The sequence below is a fragment of the Silurus aristotelis genome (assembly GCF_946808225.1).
Source record: "Silurus aristotelis genome assembly, chromosome: 27".
NCBI lineage: Eukaryota > Metazoa > Chordata > Actinopteri > Siluriformes > Siluridae > Silurus > Silurus aristotelis.
In genome coordinates this window covers 4,010,328-4,037,577 of record NC_139600.1, presented here as the reverse complement: position 1 = coordinate 4,037,577, position 27,250 = coordinate 4,010,328, and the positions used below count along the sequence as shown (strand labels likewise).

The 27,250-nt window shown below is 40.1% G+C and overlaps 1 protein-coding gene across 1 annotated transcript; it reads right to left on the bottom strand.

Moving 5' to 3' along the window:
• Positions 1-186: 186 nt before the first annotated feature.
• Positions 187-26,882, bottom strand: map3k4 (mitogen-activated protein kinase kinase kinase 4). The gene is made up of 26 exons (XM_083532333.1): positions 26,604-26,882; positions 19,882-20,072; positions 17,916-19,210; positions 14,382-14,639; positions 14,033-14,185; positions 12,885-13,042; positions 12,546-12,662; positions 12,342-12,441; positions 11,531-11,614; positions 10,803-11,072; positions 9,866-10,015; positions 8,837-8,998; positions 8,620-8,753; positions 8,450-8,528; positions 8,268-8,346; positions 8,083-8,176; positions 6,556-6,647; positions 5,565-5,645; positions 5,218-5,412; positions 5,052-5,122; positions 3,912-4,028; positions 3,670-3,829; positions 3,466-3,588; positions 3,233-3,339; positions 1,345-1,524; positions 187-1,033 (listed from the first exon to the last, which is right to left on the bottom strand). The coding sequence occupies exons 1-26, from the start codon at positions 26,624-26,626 to the stop codon at positions 1,013-1,015; spliced, it is 4,494 nt and encodes a 1,497-aa protein (XP_083388459.1). The 5' UTR covers positions 26,627-26,882; the 3' UTR covers positions 187-1,012.
• Positions 26,883-27,250: the final 368 nt, after the last annotated feature.

Here is a 27,250-nt window from a genome sequence, read left to right as displayed (position 1 = left end):
AAAAGTAAGTAAACTCCGAACTTTGGAGCCGCTCGTGAGTTACTTTTAATCCGGTTCCAATAAAAAAGTCGCGAGTATCGAGGTTCCACTGTATATCAAAAAAATCAATAAATAAATACACCCACTAAATTGAACTGTTACACTCTACATGCAAACACTGTAGGAATTAACAGAGGACCACAAATATTGATGCATGGGTTTTTACTAGGTATTTGCTACTAGGGTTTAGGCATACAGTTAGATTGTTGGTACATACAGCAGTTCATATTTAAAAAACAAAATTGTCTCCAGATATTATGGTAAGGCAGTTGTGGAGTGAGTTAATGCTCGAGAAAGGAAGCGAACCATTTTCTCATTAGCCGAGAACACGACTGCACCCATATATTAAAGGCATACCACTGGCCATTGGGAAAGGGGTCTGCCAATCCAATACAATTTACTTATTGAAGTTAAATGGAACAATTGTCTTCGGAGAATTAAACGAGAAATACAATATTTAAAAACGACAATAAAAAAAAAAAGCATTTCCCTTGAACTCGTTTTTTTAAGCTTCTCTTTTGCAAAAAAAAAGGGACGAATAAATCCTCAAGCAGCGATTTCCTCCAGCTCTCTCCCACTCAGACGGGCACGTTTATAACTTGTGCTTCGAGTGGGAACATGAAAAAAAGTGCCTTCTAATGTTGTTTCTTCCCCCCAAAAACGTGTTGTTTAATCGTGTGGCTTTACAATATGCTTTATACAAAAAAATAAACCTTATTCTTACATTATATACAATGTGCCACAGCTACCTTCTACCGCTCCACCGAACTGGCCCTTATAAACCTGTAACTGAACATGTAAAACTTGCTCTCCACGCTGCAGAGTACCGCCGCCGATCGCCGGGTTTCCGAGAGATGTACGTTTTTCTTTGTCACGCGTTCCTTAAGTTCCTTGTACCACAGTTCCTTAAGAATACCGTACATAGTAGTGCAAGCATTTGTAAACATAAAGAGATCCCACGGTCGCTGCTGCATCATTCTTCATCTGTGCAGACCTGGAATTAAAAAGTCACAGAAGAATAAAGACAAAATAATACTTGACTAAATACATTTACATGGAGGCCCATGTCCAAACTTTTGCCTGATTTCCGACTACGAGTCATCACTTCTGCTCCAGCTTTAATGTTACATTGCAACACGGGTTCAATTGATCTATTGATTGATATTGGCACTACACAGGGCGTGACTCTGCCCAATTGGCTAATAAAAGGTCTAATGACCATCTAATGGTCAGGTGTCCACAAACTTTGGTCCATATTGTGTTTCAGCAATTTTAGCACAGTGTGTATGGTCATGTGATTCGTACCTTGACGAACGGGTGATCTAGCAACACACTGGCAGTGGAACGGCATTTGGGTTCACTCTCCAGACAGTGGGCCAGGAAGTCTTTTCCCTCTGTGCTTAGTTTCTCAGGAATGGGTGGCTTATGTCCCATTCCTACCTTATACATGATCTGAAAATTGTGTTCATACTCATGCCATGGTCTCTAAACAGGGAGAAAAAAAGGACAAAACGATTTAATTGCAAAAGCTATGTAAAAATAAATACATTAATTAATTAATTAATAATAGTAATACAAAAGGTAAAGCCCTTGGACAATTTGACAATATGTAGTAAGATTTACAATGTTGACAATTCTATGGAATTTCAAATGATTTATAATCGTGTATTCAGAAACTATTCAGATTCTCTCAATTTTATTTTTAAATTTTATGTTGCAGACTGATTTTTTTTTTTTTCTAAAATTAAAAAACGAGATATGTATAAATAGATATTTGGGCTGTCAATCGTTTAAAATGTTTAATCGTGATTAACATAATCATTTTTCTATGTTCTAAATGTACCCTTAAATTAATCCTTTTTTTTTTTTTTTTTTTTTACTCTAATCAACATGAACATTAACAAATATGGATGTTTTATGCAAATGAATGTTTATTATTAAAACTCAACAGAAAACACAAAAGACAAAATATACTTGTAAATGCTGTAAAGTAATTATGGTGCTTTGATTTACATAAATCTTCAGAACACCAAACGGAACTATCGATACGTTTCCACACGGACGGTTTTAATTGCCGGATGTGTTGCATCGCGGCTGATTTAGGTGCTTGTTTTGAGATTCGGCGCGTCAGTTAAGCAAATGTTTAGCGAAGTGTTTTTCGTGAATAAACGTTTGTTGTTTTGAAGCTTGTAATGTCGCCTCTTTAATATTTATTTATTTATATGTTTGATAAAAATGGTCAAACAAACGCGTGCTGCATTAATTACATTTGTGCCGCTAAAATTAAATTCTGTCGACGCGTTAACGCGCTAATTCTGACAGCCCCAAAAGTTAAAATATAAAATTTATTAATATACAGGGGTGTGAAAAAGTGTCTGCCCCTTCCTGATTTCTTATTTCTTTGCATGTTGGTCACACTTTAATGTTTCAGATCATCAAACTAATTTAAATATTAGTAAACAATAACAATTGAACACAACATGAAGTTTTTAAATGAAGGTTTTTATTGTTGAGGGAAAAGAAAATCCAAAACTACATGTCCCTGTGTGAAAAAGTGTTTGCCCCCTAAACCTAACAACTGGTTGGGCCGCCCTCAGCAGCAACAACTGCAATCAAGCGTTTGTGATGACTCGCACTGAGTCTGTTACTGCGCTTTGGAGGAATTTTGCTCCACTCAGAATTTTTGTAATTCAGCCACATTGGAGGGATTTTGAGCATGAACCGCCCTTTTAAGGTCATGCCACAGCATCTCAATAGGATTCATGTCAGGACTTTGACTAGGGCACTCCAAAGTCTTCATTTAGTTTTTCTTCAGCCCTTCAGAGGTGAACTTGCTGGTGTGTTTTGGATCAAAACCCAAGTTCGCTTCAGTTTGAGGTCACGAACAGATAACCGGACGATATCCTTCAAGATTTTTTAGTAAACAGCCGAATTCATGGTTCCATTTATCACAGCAAGTCTTTCAGGTCCTGCAGCAGCAAAACAGCCCCAGACCATCGCACTACCACCACCATATTTTACTGTTGGTATGATGTTCTTTTTCTCAAATGCGGTACTACTTTTACGCTGGGTGTGGGTGGGGGGGCAAACACTTTTAAAACTAAATGATGTCATGCGGTAATTCATTTCCCAAATATCGGGTACCTATTTATTAAATAGCATGATAATAAGCACAGCGGAAGGGAGAAGATACCTTTCCAGTGACCATCTCAATAAGAACGCAACCGAGACTCCAGATATCAGCAGCACGTCCATGGCCTTCACCTTTTGCCCTTGTGATGACCTCAGGAGCCATGTATGCTAAGAGGAGGCATAGAAAAGAAGGGGATTTTGCAATAAGGATAAATGGGGGTATTAAACACCAGAATATACGTGAGCGAAAAATAAAAGCAGACTTGTGTTTAGCTCAGTCAGCTACACCCTCACCTGCAGTCCCCAGTGTGCTGTTCACCTCTCCAGGCATAGTATGAGCATTGTTCTTCAGCTTGACTGAGCAGCCAAAGTCTCCCAGCTTTATCAGGCCAGCCGATGTGAGGAAAATGTTGGCTCCTAGAACAGCAAAGATTAGCAATGCATTAGTGTGAAACTTTCTCAGGCTATGTTTCAATGTAGACTTCAGAGACAAGGAACCTTTGATGTCACGATGAACAATGCCATGTTCATGAAGCACGTTGATCGCTGTAGTGATCTGCTTGCAGTACAATCGGATTACGTGCTCCTGCAATCCCAGTCGGGAGACCTCCTCCAAGGTCCCTTCATCGCAATATTCCATAAAGATATACATTTCTTCCTAAAAGAAAGAAGAAGACCTCAAATGAAGGAAAGAATGAAGAATTTATGCAGTTGACTTTCAGCTTGAAAAATCGCTTTACCCGGTGAAGCTCGACTCCAAAGTAACGGACCAGGTTTGGGTGTTTGATTCCTTCGAAGATTTTCAGCTCATCCGCAGTCTCTTTTATCGTTTTGTGGTCGTTCGGCTGGAAACGAATCTAAAAAATAAAAAAAAAGGCAGACCGGTTTGGCTGGTAAGATGCAGCGTCCGTTTCCTTAAAACTGATTCCAACAATTCATCATAACACACTGACGTTATTTTAATCCTTTTTAATATCGTGTCCATTTCCATATCTTTATCTCCAACTCCTTCAAAAAGTACAGAATCAGCACTTTTCAGGGTTTTTGTTTAATTAACCTTTTCACGGACCGGCCTTTAAAGTGTGGCGGATAAATACATCAAAATAAAATGATACGACCATAAAAACATTTTTTTCTAAATATTTTCTAAATATAATAATAATCATGAATCCACTGTGGTGTTGTTTGTTCATTTTGCTCTCTTGGGGGTTTGAGTTTAGCAGTAATGTATTATGTGTTAGCGGCCGGAGCCCCTTTAAGAAGGTAGTGGATGGAGGTAAGACATGTGACCGAGGCATCATGACATGCATCAAGAGTGAGTCATAGACAGATGTGGAGGAGAGAATCTGGTAAATATCCAAAATAAAAACGTTGAGAATCAGATAATAAATCAAACAGAAATAATGTAAGTTATGTATTCTTTCTGTGCGGCCCGGTACCAACTGACCCACGGGCCGGTGCCGGTCCACGACCACTGTTAAACAGTACAATGTGCAAAAGAGAACTGTATACAAACCAGCATGCAAACAGTATAATATGATTAAATATTATAATATGGGTGGTGGAATGGATTGAGATGAGGAATGAGTGTGTGTTTAGCTCAGGTTGTATAGTTCAGTACCACACAGTTGAGTGAGAGTGTGTGTGTGTGTGAGTTTAATAACAGTTCAGTTATGTGTGAAGGAGCTTAAAGGCTTGAAGAAAAAAAAAAAAAGCACATCTGTATGCTTTGGGACCACTTATTAAAGTAAATGTATGTATATTATTGATTAATTAAATGTATTAATATAAACAATTGAATCAAATAAGTACAAAAAAATTGTATCCGGGCAAATCTGAGGACTTTTCAGAGAGTTGAAAACATTTGCAAGGCACTATACCTCCTTCATAGCCATCAGTTCTCCCGTGTCCACATTAATACACGTATACACCTTTCCATATTGTCCTTCTCCTGTGTACACGTGAGACACATAATGAAATCACTTCAGGGGGTTAAAAAACAACAACAACGTGTCTATATTAATAGAGACAGGTGGGCTTCCATACCTATCTTGTTGCCTCTCTGCCATTTAAAGGTGACCTTGCGTAGACCAACGTGCATAATATTGTCATAGGATTTGGGGGTACTGCAAACCTGGCCGATTACATTGCGCTGCCTCAGGGCGGCATAGCGCTTCTCCTCGAAGGAGCGGATTGCTACGTGTACCCTCTCAATTGGGTTCTGACAAGCAGCTGTGTCTACTAAGAGATACGTAGTAAAATTCAGTGTGTAAAAAAACAAAACAAAACAAACTGTAAAAAAAAATTAAATTATATATATATATATAATTAAAAGCAACACTTATGAACCATTCATTTAAACATACGAAAAGAGATTTGAATTTAAATCCAACCTTTAGCCTGGCAAATGAAGTTACGCAGTTCCCAACTACGGCGCGTGGCCGCGGTTGGATCGACTTTCGGATACGACGGCTCTAAAACAGGAAAGACAAAAGTAACCAGGATCATGTACAGCGTAATGAGATGAAATCAGCACAGTGCTTTGAGACTCCATCACTGCTGGGCCTTTGAGCGAGTCCCTTAACTCCAGAGTTGAATAAATGAGATCATTGTAAGTCGTTTTAAATATAAAATTCAATTTAAAATTCAAAGCAGCTTTAATGAGATAAAGCGGTTATATAAAATGCACAAGTTTTTTTCTTATTTTTATTTGATTCCTAATGGATAAACCAAAGGCGAATGCAGTCGTCGTCTTCTTTCGGCTTCTCCCATTAGGGGGCGCCACAGCGGATCATCCGTCTCCATAGCCCCATGTCCTCTACATGGGCCTCTTTCAAACCAACTACCTGCATGTCTTCCCTCACCACATCCATAAACCTCCTCCTTGGTCTTCCTCTTCTCCTCCTTACTGGTGACTCCATCCTCAGCATTCTTCTACTGATATACCCCATGTCCCTCCTCTGCACATGTCCAAACCATCTCAATCTTGTCCCCAAAATGTCCTACATGCACTGTCCCTTTTAATAAACTCGTATCTAATCCTGTCCATCCTCGTGACTCCCAATGAAAACCTCAACATCTTCAGCTCTGTGTCGAGGGAAAAACCCCTTGAGAAAAGACCTTGAGGAACCAGATTCCTCATCCTCAACACCGAATGTCTATTTGTCACAGTTCCATCATTGTTAAAGTGTGCAGTAATGCCAGTAAAACTTTTCCATTCCTGTCCTTCATCACGTGTGTCGAAAGTATAACTATATATACACAAATATATATATACACACACCTTATACTTTCTATAGATTCGAACCAATGATGGCAAAGCCCAGAGAAACAGCGTGGACCTGCGTAAATAAATATTACAGATCAAATAAAAGGGGGTCTTACCTTCTCGGTCTTCTGTAGGGCTGGAGTGCCGACTGAGCGATCTGAAGTGCAATTCAGCTGCCACTGAAGAAAGACGGTCATTCTCATGGGCACTGAAAGAATCCAAACAAAACACTATCAGTGCAGCTGCATGGAAAAATATATTTTCTCTTGGTACAGATTTTTTTTATGCACCAATTATAGTGTTATAAAAAATTTTACATGTGCAATAACTTGTCATTGTAGTAATTTTTTTTTGTCATCGGTTTCACTGCTGCTTCACATTTAATATGTATATTTATTCAAATTGCCTTTTTTTTTATTTTACTGTGAGCAACTAACAACAATTTCCAGAGGGGATCGATAAAATATTGTGATGATCAAACTGGATAGGAATACATTTGTGTATTTTGCGCAGTACAAAATGTTAATCGACCAATGAAAATCTTTATAAATAAAAAAATACCCTTTCGGCTTCTCCCATTAGGGGGCGCCACAGCGGATCATCTGCATGTTTGATTTGGCACAAGTTTTTACGCTGGATGCCCTTCCTAACGCAACCCTCCCCATTTATCCGGGCTTGGGACCGGAAAAAAACAAATTATTTTTTATTTGATAGCTACATGTCTCAAATTTGGGAAAACTAACATCCGGAAGAGTAAGTTATTAAAAAAATTTTTTGCAACTAATGAGGTTAATTGGTAACAGGTCAGAAAGATGATTGGGTATAAATAGTGTATTTTAGAGGGGCAGAGTCTCTGAAGTAAAGATGAGCAGAACTTCACTAATCTGTGAAAGACCGTCTACAAATTATGAACATTTCAGAAGGATGTTTAACATAAAATTGCAAATATCTCATCCTTTAAAGCACGTAATATCAAAATTTTGAATGAATCTGGAGAAATCTCTGTGCACAAGGAACAAACGAAGAAAATCAAGATCGGATGCCAATGTAGGAGTGCATTAGTGCCTGCAAATTTGGAAAGGCGCAATCAAAGCTGGACACTATATTTAGGTTTTAGAGCCACAAATGCTTCTATCCAGCAAACAACTTTCTCAGGAAAGGCCTTGCATATTTAAACAAGACGATGTTTACTGCATCGATTACAATAGCATGACTTCATAGTACCGAACTGACCTGCCTGCACTCAAGACCTTTCACCATTTGGCACATCATGAAACGAAAAGCACAACAAAGGAAACCCAGAACTGTTGACCAGCTAGAATCCCGTATTAGACACGTATGAGACAACATTCCTCTCCCAACTGGTCTCCTCAGTTCCCAGATGTATACAGACAGAACACGTGATGCTACACGTCGTTAAACGTGGCCCTGTCCTTACTTTTTTAAGACCCGGTGCAGCCAACAAATTCAAAACGGGCTTTTTTTCTTAAAATGGTACAGATTTTTAGTTTCAACAGCTGATATCTTTTTACTGTGAACAGAATTTATGAGGAGATTTGTAAAGCATTGTTTTGTTTTTTTTATAAATTTTACACGGTGTCCCAACTATTTTGGAATTGAAGTTGTATGTACACATGACCTACCTGGCACCTTCTGCATTAGGAATGAACAGGGATGGGTTTGGAGGATCACTATGGCATCGAGGAACTTTGACCGGCCGAGGACTATTTCGAGGAGCTGGGAAAAAAAATTAAAAAATTAAAATTTGTTTCACTTGACTTCCTGCTTTCAGGTGGAACTACTAGAATCACATAAGGAAAAGACTGACCAATGTACAAGCCGGTCACAGGACTGTGTGGCTTCCCAATTACATGCCCAATACACTCATTCATCAGGGCCTGAAGACTCTGTGGGGAATAAAAAGTGTAATATAAATGGAATGCATTGTTTTTGGTATTAGAACTATCTTAAAAAAAAAAAAAAAAAAAAAAAGATAGAGATTTATTTTACCAGGAAATCATCTTCAGGAAGTGCAGAGATGAAAACAGGTTCAATAGCTTGAAGAAAATCAAAGCCTTGTGTTGCCCACCTACCCGACCATATTCAAAGAACACAAGCATATCAATACATCTTAATTATTTATTTTTAATTAGCAAAAAAAAAAAGGAATAGGGGCTCACCTGGGACGGGTTCCTCTTCCACTCTCGCACTTTGTAAGGACGTAGTTCATCCACTTCCGAGCAAACGTGATGTAGCGTTCCCCGATCCGCTGCCTGAACTCTCCTGACATCAGCCTCACCACCTCTTTGTGGTACTATAATCCATCAAAATGAATATGATCTTCATCTGAATGAACTTCTTAGAGGCGGAGATGAATGAAAACCTGCATGAACAAACCTCAAAGGCAAAGTTGTAGCCCTGAATCATGGCTTCTCTGTAGTACTGTTGAAGTGTGATGGACTCGGATTCTTCTACTTCTTCGCCAAACTCGGTGGTGAACATGTATTCCACACGGTCTATGGCATTGTTGATCTTATTGCACAAGTTTAGAGCTTCGTTCTATCGAAAAGAAAAAAGGTACGGAGAGGGAGCAGAGAAAAACTCGATTGTAGTGGTTTGTGGTATTGATGAACAAATCTGAATTTCATGTTCAAAGAACGTAAAACATCCTTAAAGTTCCTATAAACAAATTATAATTATGTACATTATATAAAGTAATGTTTTAAAAAGCTACTGTACGCATACCAATTAGGGATCTGCATCTCCATAACTGAGGTCGAAACCATTTACCAAGTTTCAATGTCGATTTAACACAATGGGAAAAAATGATGCTCTGCAATTCAATATAGTACAAATTGTCCACAATTCATCAATTTACTCAAGTGCCTTCTGACTTCTAACTCCGCCCTTTCACAAACACGCCTTCGTAGTGATAAAATGATGAAATAAAATTTTCTTTTCCTGTACTGTCTCTAAGAAAATACAGCTCTACCTCTGCCATGTTAATCTGTGTCTACTCTATGTGACTCTCAGGACACGCCTCGGCCTCGGTACTGTTGCGATACGTCATATTCGATGCATCGCGATACAAACTTCAATCCGATTCACAATTTTTTTTTTTAATCGATGCATCACATTGTTAACCTTTATGCCGATTCAATATTATTCATTTGGCAACGCTAACTTTCGAACGTAAAAAAACAAAACAAAAAACATAGCATTTAAAGCAAAGCTCTGTTCCAGATGTGAAGTACACTTCAGGGACTACTTGTTGTAAGTGTACCATTGTAGAGGTACTTATTTGGCACTTGTATTACATAAGTGGTTCTCTCATATGAAAATTAAGTTTGTTCGTTTTTTGCCGCACTGTAGGACCAGCAAAACGTTTTTTTTTTTATTTATAATTGGATGCAAGAATGGGAATACCTTGAGTTGCTCCAGTGCTTTGGCAATAAGGGGCTGGCTAGACGTCTGCTCACGCCGTAGAGTCAACAGCTCGCCCATAGACTGCTGGAAGGCTTTACGTTGGGCCACCAGATGGCCAGACTGCATTACAATCATCAACATGTTCTCCACCTTGAAGATATTCAGGAAAAACAATCAATGGAAATGGATCAGAAATGTATAGGTCAGATTCTTCAATAGTTTTTGTATTTATTTTAGGGCTGTCAAAATTAACGTGAATTTTGACGCCACTCGTTTTTATTAACGCCTGAATAAAGCGTTTCTGTTCGACCGTTTTTATTCAAACGTAACGAAATAAATAAAAAAGGCGAAATTAAAACCTTCAACGCAACACATTTATTCACGATGTCCCTCCTTTACTCAGTTTTTAAATAATGATCATAAACTCCACCAAAATCTTTATTTATTTTTTTAACACTAAACATTGCCTTCGCAAACAATTTCAGCAATGACCACAATTTAACAATTAAAATAACTAATACAGAAAAAGAAAAGAAAATGGACAAGTAATTTATTGCATACAAAAATATCTAAAAAAGAAACCAATTTAAACCCATCTAAATACAAATACATAAAAAAAAAAATTAAAGTTAATTATAAAAATACAATTCAGATTACTCGTTGAGGAAATAATGAATAAAAAATTATAATAATAATAATAATAATAATATTAAAAAAAATAAGTTTACATAAGTTTTCTTTATGTTCTACTTTTAAATGACCCCAAACTTTGGAAACTTTGGAAATAAAAAATTGCGAGAAATAAAGTCAGAATTGCAAGAAACTGAATTTGTGGGAAAAAGTGGGAATTAGGCAAACTTTTACAAATATTTCGAATCGCTTGACAGCCCCAATTTATATACATTATACCTTTTCACATTAGCTTTTCAGAATGTACCTTCATTGCCTTCAAAGTGTCTGCTGTCTCCATTTGTGGCACCAGTTTGACCACATTCCCATCCCAAAGGGCCCAGCTGGACTCGATAGGCACATCCCCAGCTCCATGCTTGCTCATCAGAAGGTAGGCCTCGTCCTCAGGGATCTCGTCTGGCTCCTTGGAGCACTCTTTTCCCGCGGCTGCATTCAGCAACTGCAAGATGGTGAGCCGCTGGTCTATCAGATTGCATGGGACGAAGACCTGGAGTTCCTCCAAGCCTGGGATATGTACCTGTGGAGTAATGAAAAGCCCAGATGTATATATGAACCTAAATGTTATGTTTGATCAATATTTACTAAAGTGATTCTCTTCCAGTAACAGACAATAGAAATAATGTGCCACAGAGGGTTAAGGGACTTGCTCAAGGGTCAGATTGGCGATTCTGGGGCTTGAACCACTGACCATCCGATCAATAACCCAGAGCTTTAAACACTGAGTTACCACTTCCCACTTCCTACTGAGGTTCAAATCTGAAGGAAACTGTAACACCATGCCATCGTTAACACATATTACAATCTGATTATCTTTTCTTGATGAACAGTCAGGAAGTCAAATCTGTGGCATCAGTGATTTTGTTTAGCCTTCCTTAATAAAAAAACAACAACATCCGTCTATGCTGAACATGGACATCGTCAATGCCAAGAAACCGTGCTAACATTTTAAAAAAGAGAGAGAGAAAAAAAAAGTACCTTGACATAGCTTCTACTTTTCAGAGCCTGGAGGAGGCAAGGCACGCCGCTGGCTAGGATGAAGTCGGCAGCAATCTCGAGGTCCTACAGAAAGGAAGTATGTAGTGCTTATGATGGATGTGGCAACCAAAGCAGAAAAAAAGCATTCAGGTGTGGCGTTAACACAATGCTAAGAAGGAAAGATCTGCCCATTCAACTGGAAAAGGTTATAAGGGCTAAATCTACCAGACAAAGCGATGCTCAGAGTTTAAAAAAAAAAAAAAAAAAAAAAAAAAAAAAAAAAAAAAAAAACATTTACATATTCAAAAAGACCAGTGGCTTGCAAAGCTGCATCTGAATAAACCACACGTTTTCTGGAACAATATACTATTTAAGCATTAAACCTAAACGGCTGTGGTTGGTCATAGCGCCACGTTTGGCGAAAACCAAACACGGCATAGACCCTGGGCAGTAGGGGTGTTAGAAATATTAATACATGTTTGGCAATATTTTGGCGATACTGTTTACATTCTCAAGTTTACAGTTTACATCCTGACCGCTAGATATATAGCAGTCTCCTTATCTTTGTACCTAAATAGTGACAAGAAGTACTACCCATAAGAACACGTTGCTAACGTTAGCATTAATATCCACCTGTTTACTGGTGTAAAAAACGCCGGAAGAAGCAGCTTCCCTAAATTTCTAAATAATTCCTAAAATAAGAAAATATCCCAATATATCACATTGCTTATATTAAATGCTATTTAAAAGTTTAGACTTAAGACACCACAGAAACCTTGAGACAATCGATTAAGAGTTTTGATAGTCTTACCTTTCGTAGCATTTTAGCAAAGCCCAGTGCTTTAGATGCTCGCTCCCTAGCCTCGTGAAAAAGCTCTTTGAGGGAGCGACTTGTCTCGATCACGGATCGCCTGTGGGGGGCAGTCATAAACCAATCGCATGTCATGTTAAGCACCACATAAACCTCGATTTGTCGAGCTCAAAATCTCAAAATTGTAAACCGTAAACACGCTACCTGATCTCATCCAGGGCAGTACTGCCATCAGCACTTTCCCAAAACTCATCACAGCTCTTCTGAAGACCTGTGTCCAGGAAGTCCCCAGTTGATCTCAGCAGCATGCCAGCAATGTCACTGTGGGGGTGGGTGGTGGGGGTCAATGAATAAGTACGGGTGTAAATGGTACACGAATTCGTGCCAAACCATTTCAGTACAGAATCCGAGTTCTATCACAAACGAAGACAGTTTAGCGATACGGATACTTTTACGTACATCTTCAAGAATTTCTCTCGAAAGGAGAAATTTGCCAATTCCGCATTTTCAGGATGGAAGAAATTAATTCAGAGGGTCATTTACCAGAAGAGCTTCCCAGACTGAGCTTCTCCACCACGGATGTATGGCGTGATGACCTTCGTGAAATTCCACTCCTCCTCTAGTAGGTTTTTCAGGCTGTGGGAAGCTTGCGGAAGCTGCTGCAACATCTCGATCCAACTGCGCATGTAGCCAAAATAAACCTGCGTACGTCGTGGAGATGCATGCACATTTTTAAAACATCTTTATTCATAACGGAGCCGGCAAGATCTTTATACTCACCTTTGAGGAACGCTAAATCTGTCGACATTTCCAACTTTTTGACAGCGATAAAGCCTTTCTCGAAACTCGTTTACAAACGACATCCATCCAACCGCACTAACCCTAGAACATTCACTACATAATGGATCTAATGTAATTTGCATTACAGGCTGCAGTGAGGACATACTCCATTAGTGCACCCAGTACAGTGTTTGAGTTGTAATCTCCCATTTCTGTCCGATTCATAAAACTACCTTCCCAATGAAAAATCTTTTTAAGCCGTTTTACATCCTCTAGAAAGCACTGAGACACTGATAAACCTCCTTCTGTATGATGACCGGGGTACCCACAGTATCCTTATTCTCCTAGAATCCATGCACTTTTTTGACACTGTGAACCATCATATTCTTATAATCGTTCTAGAAAGTTCAGTTCTTGGTCTCCTCCTCAAATATATTCAGCCCCTTGGACACATACTTCAGTACTATAACCAAAAATCCAGAGAGAGCGGCCTCTACAGGTGAATAACTGATGCCACAGGCTGTTTATTTGACATCTTTTATGTAACGGGTTTTATTTATTTTGAGTTGTACTTTTTGTTTTCGTTTCAAAGCATGACATTTTCATAAATATTTCTAATTCATATATTCAGATTTATTTAATTTAGCACATTTTCATTATTCGTTTTTTTAATATAAAGTTTAGTACTATTTTACATTGAGTTTTTTTTTTTAATCTAGTATCAGATGATTAATCTGTTATCGACGAGTACGATCCAACCTTGCAATCGGTATCAGTAAAATCCTATCGTGGTATAGTCATGACTAAATATTTGGCCACTAGTAGGCAAAAAGCAGGAGACCATTTATGATGACACAAAAGGGAAACAAAGGGGGAAAACAAAATGTGAGAAATGAAAACCCGTAACTTGCCTCTAGCATTTCATGGAGATCTTCCTCAAACTCATCAATGTTCGCCTTGGTCTGCAGTCCTTGCGAGTCGGAAATGATGCCACGTAACATGAACTGGTAGTACTGTTTCATCAAGAGCCCACCTTTCAGTACTTCCTTACACTCACGCACTAACTGCAACAAAATTACAGACAAAGTTTGGTTATTTTCCAGAATCACAAACTATATTACACACTGAATACAAATTCAGAGGTTATATTTCATCAGAATGGGTTTTATAGCTAAGTCTTGATGACAGAAGCTTCTAGATACGAAAGGAAAAAACAAAACAACCAACATGCATTGGATATGTAGACAGACAAGTGAACACCTGCTTGATGCTGAGCAGCGAAGGCTTTCCAGCAGGTCTTTGTTCAAGGCGTAGCTTGAGGCACTCGTGAATGACGTTCAGAAGAACACGGCAGAGAACCAAGAAGGCGGGATGAAACGAGGGTAGGTCCATGTTCTTCAGCTCCTCACAGGATACGCGACCCGAAGCCGACTCCTCTTCAGAACATCCGGCCAGGTGACGGGAGAGTTCGGGAAGGTAGTCAGTGTACAGCAAGGAACAGTCCGGAACCTCAGACCACTGAAGGGTGCAAAGAATAAACTTAAAACTCTATAAATACAACACAAAAACGAGTTGTAGAAATGAAACAAAAATCTTCTGTTGGTAATACGGAGCAGTGGTTTACGACGATCGCATGTGTCATCGTATGGAAAAATGAAAAAGAATGCAAAGAGGCTATGTTTTTTACTGTTCAGATTTTACTGTTCATTTTATGCATTTCAGTGTTTAATAATGTAAATGTGTATTTTTCATACTGAATGTACGAGTCATTATTCAGTATTTGGTTCACTGGTTGTTCAGGCCAAGGCTCAAAATTCTGTTTTTTACATTACATATTACATCAATTTTCATTTTAAATGTCCCCAGGATCACCAGCTGCGACTGTTGGGCCCTTGAGCAAGGCCCCAAGCCCTCTGTGCTTCAGGGGGGCTGTATTATGTCTGATCCTGCGCTCTGATCATTACCGGCTTCCTTACATTGCTGAGATATGCAAAGAAAGAATTTCAATGTGAAGTTCCGATGTACAGGTCACAAGTAATAAGCTCCTTTATACCCCTTCACCTTAGTTCAAATACAGAGTGTCTAAGGGTGTCTTGCATCTGAGGGTTAAGGGCCTTGCTCAAGGGCCCAGCACTGGCATCTTAGTGGGGTTGGGATTTGAACTTACGATCCAGAGCGCAGTGCCTTAACCAGTGAGCAACAACCTCCCCAAAAAGCTACCGTGAAGTCCAAATTGTCCATCTTTTACAATAATACAATCAGATTTACGGCGTTTGGTAGATGCCCTTATCCAGAGCGACTTGCATTTATCACATTCATATAACTCTGTAGCTACTGGGGTGGGCCCAGCTTGGTGTGGGTTGGATTTAAACTCATGACCTTCAGATCCAAAGTCCAACGCCTTAACCACTGAGCTACCACCGCTCTGTGGTAGACGATGAGGTCATCATGCACAAACATGTTGGCCTGCGTTTTGGAAAAAATGACTACATGTTGAAATCCTCTGTGCTTTTTGTAATCGCGGCTTTTTTGCCTGATTATAGAAGTTGGTCAGAACCACACGATAAAAAAAAATAACTCTTGTGAATGTAGTCAGAAGCACAATATTGATTTACTATTATCCCAGTTAGCAAACGATTATTACCCAACAAGGAAAAATAGCCCTACAAGCTGCCATAGACTCCTATGGGATGAAGATGATGTTTCAAAATTTAAGATCTTTAAACCTCTTAGGAAAATCACTTGTCATAGCAGGTACTAATAATGAATTGGTAAAACTTGAAACTTTTTTAAATATAATTAAAATAAATTAAGGTATGGCTATTTACACTACCATATAGAATATGGACATGTGACCTTTCCAGCCGTGCATGGTACCACAAAGTTGGAGGCACACAATCATCATTCAGAAGGTCTTTGGGTGTGTAGCATTATATTGTCCCTGCACTTGTATCATGCCAAAAACAGGTTTGGGTCTATATTCAAGCATATTTAATATTTTATCTGTGAGAAGTGTAAGTTTGTTGCTTTTTGACAGACGGTCTAAGCATTAGAGGTACAAAGAGTCTAGAGAGAAGTAGTAAGTGCGAGAGCAGTCTGCAGGGGGAAGTATAAGCAGTGGTCCCCAACCATTTTTGCACCACAGACCGGTTTAATGTTGGACAACATTTTCACGGTCTTTAAGGTGTGGTGGATAAATACAACAAAATAAAAATGATACGACCATAAAAACTGGTATTTTCTAAATATTATAATAAACGTGAATCCACCGTGTTGTTTTTTGTTCATTTTGCTCGCTTGGGGGTTTGAGTTTAGCGGTAATGTATTATGTGTTGGCGGCCGGAGCTCCTTTAAGAAGGTAGTGGATGGAGGTAAGACGTGACCGAGGCATCATGACCTGCATCAAGAGTGAGTCATAGACAGATGTGGAGGAGAGAATCCAGTCATTTTCCAGAATCAGCTAGTCCGCGACCTGGGGGTTGGGGAACCGCTGCCCTAGGTGGAGTTAGCATTCCCCCAACTCCAGCATTAGAGCCCTTAAAGCAGGGCGAGTCGACTCGGCGGCATATTTGCAAGGCCAAAGCTAACGCTAACGCTCGCCCATGGGAGCACAATTACTCTTCGCTTCACGTGTCCGTCAGGTTTGCTCTCCTCAGTGAAGCGTCCGCTAAGAAACCTGAAAGAGCTCTGGTAATAGGAGACTCTATTCAGAGGCACGTGAAATTAGCTAGACCTTTAGGGGGCAGCACAGGTCAGGTGTATACCAGGAGCCAGGGTGCCGGACACAGCAGCTCGGCTTAGGTTTTTAGTAAAGCACAGGTTCTCCAAGATAGTTTTTCCACATAGGAGCTAACTATATATGTCTTGTACAGTCAGAGGTTACTAAAAGTAAAAATATAGGGGTGTGCATTAATATGCTCTGATTATGCAGGTTATGGTCGCTGAACTGCTGGAAGTCCGAATTGTGCTCCAAAAACAATGTGGGTTTCATAAATAATTGGAGCAATATTGAGGGCAAGGCTGGCCAGTATCCATCCCACTCTGGAAGGTGATGCTCTCATTTCTTGTAGTATAGGTCATAGTCTCAGAGCAGAAATAGTTAACCAGTGACTATCCAGAGCCAAGACCAGCCTTAGCGGTGTTATTTTTGGAGGAAAGTAAATCCATACTGCTATACAAGCTGCACATTGACTACTCTGAAATATATGCAAATTTCTTCTCTATACTATTGTCCCTCACCAAAATCTACCAAAAAGTTGCTACAATTTTTTAACGGTATAAGTTTTTGCGATCCTTTTTACGTGCAGACTATAGACCAAATAAAAGTTCCTTCAAAAACGTATTAAGTGGTGGACGTCAAGTTTGTTTAGTCTCCGCATCACACTTTGAGTGCATTATATTATTATTATTGTATTTGAAACCAGACACAACAATGGTTACCACCCAAAAAAATTGCTAATCACTCCGTACCAGAAATACGATTGGTAGTGAAATCGCTGCCACTTCCTGCATTTTTACGACAGTCTAGTGATATGGATTCTTTATCGTTTGCTTTAAGAATTTCTCTTAAAAGGAGAAAATCCTGACAAGGATGGAAGGAAGGAATGAAGACACTTGTTAAAGTATGTTGAAATAAGCAATGAGTATGTCTTTAGAAAATGTAATATTAAATGTAACACACACACACACACACACACACACACACACACCTGGTTATACATCATTCCTAAACAAACCTATGAAGTCTATATATCTGACAATCCAATCTTGTTTGAAACCATAGAAAATCCTCACCTCTTGAGCAGGCACGTGGCTCAGCAGTGCAGTCCGGGCTCTCTGTAATGATCGGTCCATCAGCTTGTGCAGTCGTAGGATGAGCTTGCGCAAACCCATCTGTTTCAGTGCCTTGTCTACAAAGGGTCTGTAGATGCCAGTTGGGCAGCTCTGGATTTCACTGCTACATATTGGAAATAGATCCTCCGATAACTGATGGTTAAACTTGCAGGTCGTAGGATCCCTCTTGACGCCTCCCTCATCCATTTCCGGCTCATCGGAATTTGCGGTAAAGTCGGCTGTTAGGTCATTGTCGTCTTCGTCAACGTCGTTTTCATGAGAGCAGCGAGGTGAGGGAATCTCGAAGACAGGCCAGCCGATGTTAGAAAGGTCCCCAAGGCCCAGCACAGTACCCATAACCCGCAGCTTCTGATTCAGGTCCTGAGTAATGTTGAGCCATAAGCAGAGTGCCTGCACTCTGCCCTGGAAGTCCCTCGCTGCATACTTTTCATAGTCCTTCTGCAGGGTCTGCAAAGAGGGGTAGAGGGCTTCTACAGACTCCAGCAACCCCATGACGCCATTCACCTGCTCAAACGCCAAACGCTGCCTCTGCAAGTGTTCCATGCAGGTCGAACCCGGACCCAGCAATGCCTTCGCATCGACCTCCAGCCACGAGCCGGTACAGCTTTCATAGTTAGCCCCTTCTGAGCAGCAATTCCTGTGTACCTCAGACCCAAGTCGGGCTTTAGGTCTGGCCAGGCTGCTATAGTCCACCTTAAAGTGTAGCACCTTATTGATAATATCAGGGATAGCCTGACGAGCCGTAAATAAGAAGTAGTCCTGGTCATTGATGCTACGGCGTGCATGCCACGCTTGCAGCTCCAGCCAGATCACTTCGTTGTTCTGTCCCATAAAGGCATTGTTCTCCAGGCCACGTTGTTCCTTCTCTTTCTTTTTCGACGACATAGACGTCAGCTTGAGAAGAAGGCGAAGCGTCTCGAAGAACTTCAGACGGTCAGCAGGACAATCGGTTCGCGAAGTCTGGCGGTGAGTACGAGGCAGGGAGGGAGGCACAGTTACGGGACCCAGACTCAGATATGGCTTCCTGGGATCCATGTTGACTGCACTTAAGGGACCTGATTTAGAGAGAGGACCCAGCATAAAAGAGCCCTCGAAAGTCTTCTTTTTGTCCCTCTCGTTAGATCTTAAATTGGAACGGTGTTTTTTGCCTTGCTTGTAAGTTAACTCATCAGAATATTCATGTGTTTTGCTTCCTTCCTGCTCTCTCTGGGAAGACGGACTGGACAGAGTTTTGTCTTTAAAAAAAATAGGAAAAAAAAGCTTAAATTTTGCATCAGATAAAAAAACCAATAAAAACAAAACAAAAACAAAAAGCATGCATTGGGATCACATATGGATGTTTTTGAAATTAATCCTCATTGTTTAAAAAGTATATTTAAAGTACTGTGTATCGACAAGAATATGACGATACGATACGCATCACGATACGATATTCTGCGATACATTATTCCACTGTATGCAAATTGGGATTTTAGGGATCAATTGGGATTGCATTATTTAAAATATATATTTTTATAAGCAGGGCCTTTTTTTGGCACCCTAGGCAAGATTCCTGTAGGGAAACCAGAAGAGTTAAAACTATGAATACATAAACTTTTTTTCCCTTCTTCTCGTGTGCTCATATGCTAAGCTGAATAGCCAATCTGAGCTCTCCTTCTTGCCGACTAGCTCCGCCTCAGAATGAGGCGCAAAAAAAAAAAAAGCTGACGCTGACATGCTCACTGCAAATAAACCTTGGGGTCACGCTGATCTGAAGGTTCTGCTGAACAAAAAAGAAAACCGATGACGGGTAGGGAATAGATAACGAGGACTAAAGGGAGAAAAATAAAGAGCAATCTTCATTGTGGTGTGGTGTTCATGGTGGATTTATAGAAGATGCAGGTCATGTCACCACCCAGGGTTTTACCTTTTACAGGAGAACGTCCTACAGCCCTGCTCTGACCGCCGCGTAGGTGCTTCCCCGACATACGTTTTATCTGACGGGGGTTGCGGGGAGGGGAGGCACCGTAAAGACAGTCCTCCTCCTGGCTGAGCTCGTCCCACATCTCCTCCGGTTTAGAGTTCTGCTGGGACACATTTTTTGGTGAATCTATTGGCCTGCCAAAAAAAATAAAAAAATAAATAAAAAGAACACACATATGGTTAGAAATGGAGGGATTACAATCCTTAACAAAAGGTAATATGCTTTTGATGGCAGAAGTAAAACAAACAACTTTAAACCAATGATTATAATCAGAATTTCCTTCAGCTGAGACATTGGTGAGGGAAAAACAAGATGGTATAAGAAAGAAACCTTGTGATTAGAGGTCGATTGGCACCGACAGTCGTTTGCTAGAACAATCAAACATCCACACGGATAGTTTTTCCGGGTTCCGGTCCCTCTAAAGTCCCGACACCAGGTGCTGTTTGTGTTTATATGGGAGACTGCGTGCTGCACGGAGAGCGCTAAATTTATCATTTATTAATATATTCAGATTTATTTCTTTCAGCACTGTTTTTATTTCGTAATAAAGTTCAGCACTATTTTACATGGAGTGTTTTTTAATCATCCAGTATCCATTTTAAAAACCATCCCAACCATTTGGGTTGCACAAGCTCATGCACGCTTCCTCAAGCCCGGATAAATGGGGAGGGTTGCGTTAGGAAGGGCATCCAGTGTAAAACATGCCAAATTAAACATGCAGATCATGAATATGAATGTGGTGAGGGAAGACATGCAAGTAAATGGTTTGAAAGAGGCAGAAGTAGAAGACAGGGGGGTATGGAGACTGTTGATCTGCTGTGGCGCCCCCTAATGGGAGCAGCCAGAAGAAGAAAAAGAGGATCCATCTTAAAAACTATTGGTTAATTAATCGTTTATCTCCAACTACAATATAACCCAGATTTTAGTATCAGTAAAATCCATTATCGTTCGACCTCTAACTCAAAAGAGCCAGACTCATCTTTAACAGCAGGATACCAAACATTATTTATTTCCATCAAGCTTGAGATCATCAACTGTTCACCGATGGACACTAGAAGGCAAACAACTGTGCATCATTGTAGTCCTGATTCATTGTAGCAGACAGTTAATATTGACAGTCCAAATCCAAATTTATCTTCAAGATTCTTGAATTTAAAAGGGACACTCAGGTTTAGCCAATCTTAAGGACCTATACAGTAGTGTTGCATCCTGCATATTTATTTAGTTTGATAAGACTTCTAAAAAATACAACTTCGTGCTTCTCTCCGTAGGCATGCCATGGGGCGGATCTAACGTGACATCGTGATAAATAAATCGGGAACAAAAACTTTATAGTCGTAAATAAACTTTGGCTAACAATCAGATCGAAGATACATATCTGATCCAGAATCAGATCCCGAGTCTGAAACCGAACATCAAGCACAACAGCAGCAAAGAGGACTACAGCAGGACATGTCTAAATTGTAAGAATGAGGTTCTCCTCCCTTCACATCCAAAAACACACTTCATTGGAGACGTTCTTCTGGACAGGTTCTGCCAAAGTCTTTCATAACCGAATGAAGCATGGTGATGGGTGTTCTCTCGCTTCTCCAGGAGAAGTACCCATACAAGGAATTCCTTCATGACAACATGACAGTCCATTCGCAGGGGAAAAAAACCTTCTGACACCTGGACCCTGAATGAGTATATTTGGCAGAAAAACTCAGAATCCAACTCCAAATGCATGAAATGGCATTAGGACCCCCGAGTTAACACTCCAGAGTAACTTCACAACTCACAACAAAGAATTTTGACCTACATACCAATACAGATGACAGAACACTGAGGTAATTGTGATCTCTAGATGACTGGGTCATCTCCAAAACAGCAATATTTGTGAGGTGTTTTGCACCAGTACAAAAAAAATTGATCAATCTAATTAAATTAAATCACCTGGTTTTATTTTAATAACTGCACCCAATAACATTGTGCAAGTTTTGTTACAGACATGAAAAGGACAAAACAGACTCCCAAGGCTCCCGTGGCAGATTAGCTAGCAAGACCTTGGTCAACATTTTACGCCTTGCTCAGCAGAATGACAAACTCATTAGAACAACGTGACAGGCAATAAAAAAAAAAAGGACTAAAAATTGCTTGCGTTAGGACTCAAAGCCTATATATTAGAGGTCGACCGGTAGCGATACTGAGCTGGGTGGATTGTACTTGCCAATAACAAATTAATCAACTGATGGATACTGAATAAAAAAAAAAACACTTCACGTAAAATAGCATGTAATAGCATCATTTGCCTCTAGAGGTCGCTCTCGTACACATACTGAATAACGATTGCAACCAAGAAAATTTTGGGATTTTTGCCGACAGCCGATCCAGCAATCAACTACCGTCACTGATTAATTCGACACGAACGATGAATCGATTGACCTCTACTTTATACCACAATATTTATTAAACAAATGCAAAAGAGTCATTTAGAGAATTTTTTTTAGCACCCCCCGCACGTTTCAAAACTCCAAACTGTATAATTCCAGGTGTTTTTGATCCCAAAAAAAATTGTGTTTTCTCTGTTCTATTGTGAATAAAATAAGTTTATTTGCACATCACTGCATGCTGTTTTTATTTTAATTTCACTCTGCGTCCACACTTTTTTTTTTGGAACTAGTTGTACAACATGCGCTGTGCAGAAATATGTAGGAGAAAACAAAGGCTCAGGAAGGACAAGCTGCAAAGAAAAGGTCCTGCCCTGAGAAGATAAAGATGTACGTAATATAATATGTATGTAATACTACACTAAAGTATAATATTGCATTTTTATTTGCAAAAGAAGTGGCAACCTTGTTGAAGTTTATTCAATTAATTACCCCCAAGCTGCCTCTCTTGGACCCTTGAGCAAAGCCCTTCACCCTCTGTGCCCCAGATGGGCTGTATTAGGGCGGACCCTGTGCTCTGACCCCATCTATCTCTGAGATACGCGAAGAAAGAATTTCACTGTGCTGTAATACACAGTACAGACCAAAAGTTTGGTCACACCTTCTCATTCAAAGAGTTTTTTTTATTTTCATGACTATGAAAATTGTAGAGTCACACTGAAGGCATCAAGGGCTATTTGACCAAGAAGGAGAGTGATGGGGTGCTGCGCCAGATGACCTGGCCTCCACAGTCACCGGACCTGAACCCAATCGAGATGGTTTAGGGGTGAGCTGGACCGCAGAGTGAAGGCAAAAGGGCCAACAAGTGCCAAGCATCTCACGGGGAACTCCTTCAAGACTGTTGGAAGACCATTTCAGGTGACTACCTCTTGAAGCTCATCAAGAGAATGCCAAGAGTGTGCAAAGCAGTAATCAAAGCAAAAGGTGGCTACTTTGAAGTACCTAGAATATGACATTTTTCAGTTGTTTCACACTTTTTTGTTATGTATATAATTCCATATATAATTCCACATATTTTAATTCATAGTTTTGATGCCTTCAGTGTGAATCTACAATTTTCATAGTCATGAAAATAAAAAAAACTCTTTGAATGAGAAGGTGTGACCAAACTTTTGGTCTGTACTGTACATGTACAGTATAAAGCACTAGAGCCCCAGTATAAAACACTACAGACCAGTATAAACACTACAGACCAGTATAAAGCACTAGAGCCCCAGTATAAAACACTACAGACCAGTATAAAGCCTACAGACCAGTATAAAGCACTACAGACCAGTATAAAGCACTATAGCCCCAGTGTAAAACACTACAGACCAGTATAAGGCACTAGAGCCCCAGTATAAAACACTACAGACCAGTATAAAACACTACAGACCAGTATAAAGCACTATAGCCCCAGTATAAAACACTACCGACCAGTATAAAACACTACAGACCAGTATAAAGTACTATAGCCCCAGTGTAACACTACAGACCAGTATAAAGCACTAGAGCCCCAGTATAAAACACTACAGACCAGTATAAAGCAATAGAGTCCCAGTATAAAACACTACAGACCAGTATAAACACTACAGACCAGTATAAAGCACTATAGCCCCAGTATAAACACTACAGACCAGTATAAAGCACTAGAGCCCCAGTATAAAACACTACAGACCAGTATAAAGCACTAGAGTCCCAGTATAAAACACTACAGACCAGTATAAAGCACTAGAGTCCCAGTATAAACACTACAGACCAGTATAAACACTACAGACCAGTATAAACACTAAACACTACAGACCAGTATAAACACTACAGACCAGTATAAACACTACAGACCAGTATAAAGCACTAGAGCCCCAGTATAAAACACTACAGACCAGAATAAAGCACTAGAGTCCCAGTATAAAACACTACAGGCCAGTATAAAGCACTAGAGTCCCAGTATAAAACACTACAGACCAGTATAAAGCACTATAGCCCCAGTATAAAACACTACCGACCAGTATAAAACACTACAGACCAGTATAAAGTACTATAGCCCCAGTGTAACACTACAGACCAGTATAAAGCACTAGAGCCCCAGTATAAAACACTACAGACCAGTATAAAGCAATAGAGTCCCAGTATAAAACACTACAGACCAGTATAAACACTACAGACCAGTATAAAGCACTATAGCCCCAGTATAAACACTACAGACCAGTATAAAGCACTAGAGCCCCAGTATAAAACACTACAGACCAGTATAAAGCACTAGAGTCCCAGTATAAAACACTACAGACCAGTATAAAGCACTAGAGTCCCAGTATAAAACACTACCGACCAGTATAAAACACTACAGACCAGTATAAAGTACTATAGCCCCAGTGTAACACTACAGACCAGTATAAAGCACTAGAGTCCCAGTATAAAACACTACAGACCAGTATAAAGCACTAGAGTCCCAGTATAAACACTACAGACCAGTATAAACACTACAGACCAGTATAAACACTACAGACCAGTATAAACACTACAGACCAGTATAAAGCACTAGAGCCCCAGTATAAAACACTACAGACCAGAATAAAGCACTAGAGTCCCAGTATAAAACACTACAGGCCAGTATAAAGCACTAGAGTCCCAGTATAAAACACTAGAGCCCCAGTATAAAACACTAGAGCCCCAGTATAAAGCACTAGAGCCCCAGTATAAAACACTACAGACCAGTATAAAGCACTAGAGCCCCAGTATAAAACACTAGAGCCCCAGTATAAAACACTACAGACCAGTATAAAACACTACAGACCAGTATAAAGCACTACAGACCAGTATAAAGCACTACAGACCAGTATAAAACACTACAGACCAGTATAAAACACTACAGACCAGTATAAAACACTACAGACCAGTATAAAGCACTAGAGTCCCAGTATAAACACTACAGACCAGTATAAACACTACAGACCAGTATAAAGCACTAGAGCCCCAGTATAAAACACTAGAGCCCCAGTATAAAACACTACAGACCAGTATAAAGCACTAGAGACCAGTATAAAGCACTAGAGACCAGTATAAAGCACTAGAGACCAGTATAAAGCACTAGAGACCAGTATAAAGCACTAGAGACCAGTATAAAGCACTAGAGACCAGTATAAAGCACTACAGACCAGTATAAACACTACAGACCAGTATAAAGCACTAGAGACCAGTATAAAGCACTAGAGACCAGTATAAAGCACTACAGACCAGTATAAAACACTACAGACCAGTATAAAACACTACAGACCAGTATAAAGCACTAGAGCCCCAGTGTAAAGTAGATTTGGCCAGTAAATGGAACCAGTCCTATGCAGGTAAAGAGAGAGCGAGAGAGAGAGAGAGAGAGAGAGAGAGAGAGAGAGAGAGAGCAGAAAGAGAAAGAGAAAGAGAGAAAGAGGAGAGAAAGCGAGAAAGAAAGAAAGAAAGCGAGAAAGAAAGAAAGAAAGAAAGAAAGAAAGAAAGAAAGAAAGAAAGAAAGAAAGAGCGCAGAAAGAGAGAGAGAGAAAGAGAACAGCGAGAGAGAGAGAGAGAGAGAGAGAGAGAGAGAGAGAGAGAGAGAGAGAGAGTGGCTTCAGCACCGGTTAAAATGAATCCGAATCGTTTTCAGTAAGTGTAAAATCAGATCTCTTGTGCGATCAGCAGATTTTCTGCACATTTCCACTCTGGGGGGCTTCTGGTTTCTGAGTCCCACCACAGTGAACTGACCTCCCGCTTTCACACTGAGTCTCTGCGGAGCACAGAAAAGTGCAACCTGCAGAAAACACACACGACCCAGAAGAAGTCACACGAACTGAGAGCTTCTACTCGGATTGCGTGCAGTGGAAAATATTTATCTGCTTTTATAAAACCCCCGCATGCAGTCCGAGCTGAAGGCCAGCGAGAAGAACAACATGCTCCAAGTCCAAGTCACTGCCTGCTAACGAGTTAGCTGCTCCTAACCACCCCATGATCATGCATGTTCCCTTCCTCACACATCGAGCTTCTACATTCCCCCACAAGTCATTCATATGCATGTGTTTAAAAAAGAAAACAATTTCGCGTAAAAAAAAAGTTTTTAACTTTCGCAAAAAGGTGCACTGAGATCAGAGCACTATATGGCAGGAAGAGTCGTTCAGCCCACCGCGCATGCGCGCCGCTTCAGCCGCACTAAAAGTGACCCCGGATCACTATTTTGCCGCATTCAGTCCCGGCTGGTTGAAACACAAACCCAGTGGCTTGTCTTCCTGCGCTTACCTGCCTTGTCCTGAAGGCTCCATACCGGGCCGCGGCACGATGCACTTTCGCTATTCGTGCATGGGTTGAAACATGTCCGACCTAAAGAAAGACGCGATCCAGCATCTGGTCTTTGCACGTTCAAATCTGCGGAATTGCCCCGAAATGCAGTTTCACTCCCCGTCTGCAGAGTTGAGGCTCAGCCGTGTGCACACGGACGCCATGTTTCCAGCACTATGAGGGAGTGCCAATCAGTGCTACGGGAGCTCGCGCAGTACATCAGAGAACCTTGAAGATGGGCGTCTGCTCAACTCCCACAACATGCACTGGATCAATTCTAAACTTATTTTTAAAAATAAATAATAATAATAATTAATGCATGCACGAATGCACTTGTGCAATAAAACTAAAGGTGATTTATTCTACAGTAACTCTGGGAGGAAGAGAAAATTAATCACAGAATATTTCACATTTTTCCTTTAAGTAGATTTTTGCAACACCACATTAGGAACCCTCCAGTTTTTGCCATTCAGAAAGTTGATTTATGCTCCACTGGTGTCGACTTTTCTTTTGTTAATGCATGCTACAGCACGCTCTTTAGCTTGTAAACAAACTTCTGTAATTGCATTGAACTACAGTAATAAACATTGGAATGCAGTTGCATTAGT

Excerpts from the sequence above, each read along its gene's own strand:
- map3k4 (XM_083532333.1), bottom strand. The coding sequence starts at position 26,626 with ATGGAGCCTTCAGGACAAGGCAG. Across the intron at positions 20,073-26,603 it reads GAGCCTTCAGGACAAGGCAG|GCCAATAGATTCACCAAAAA; the intron begins GTAAGCGCAGGA and ends TTTTTTTGGCAG. Across the intron at positions 1,034-1,344 it reads TAGATCACCCGTTCGTCAAG|GTCTGCACAGATGAAGAATG; the intron begins GTACGAATCACA and ends TTTTAATTCCAG.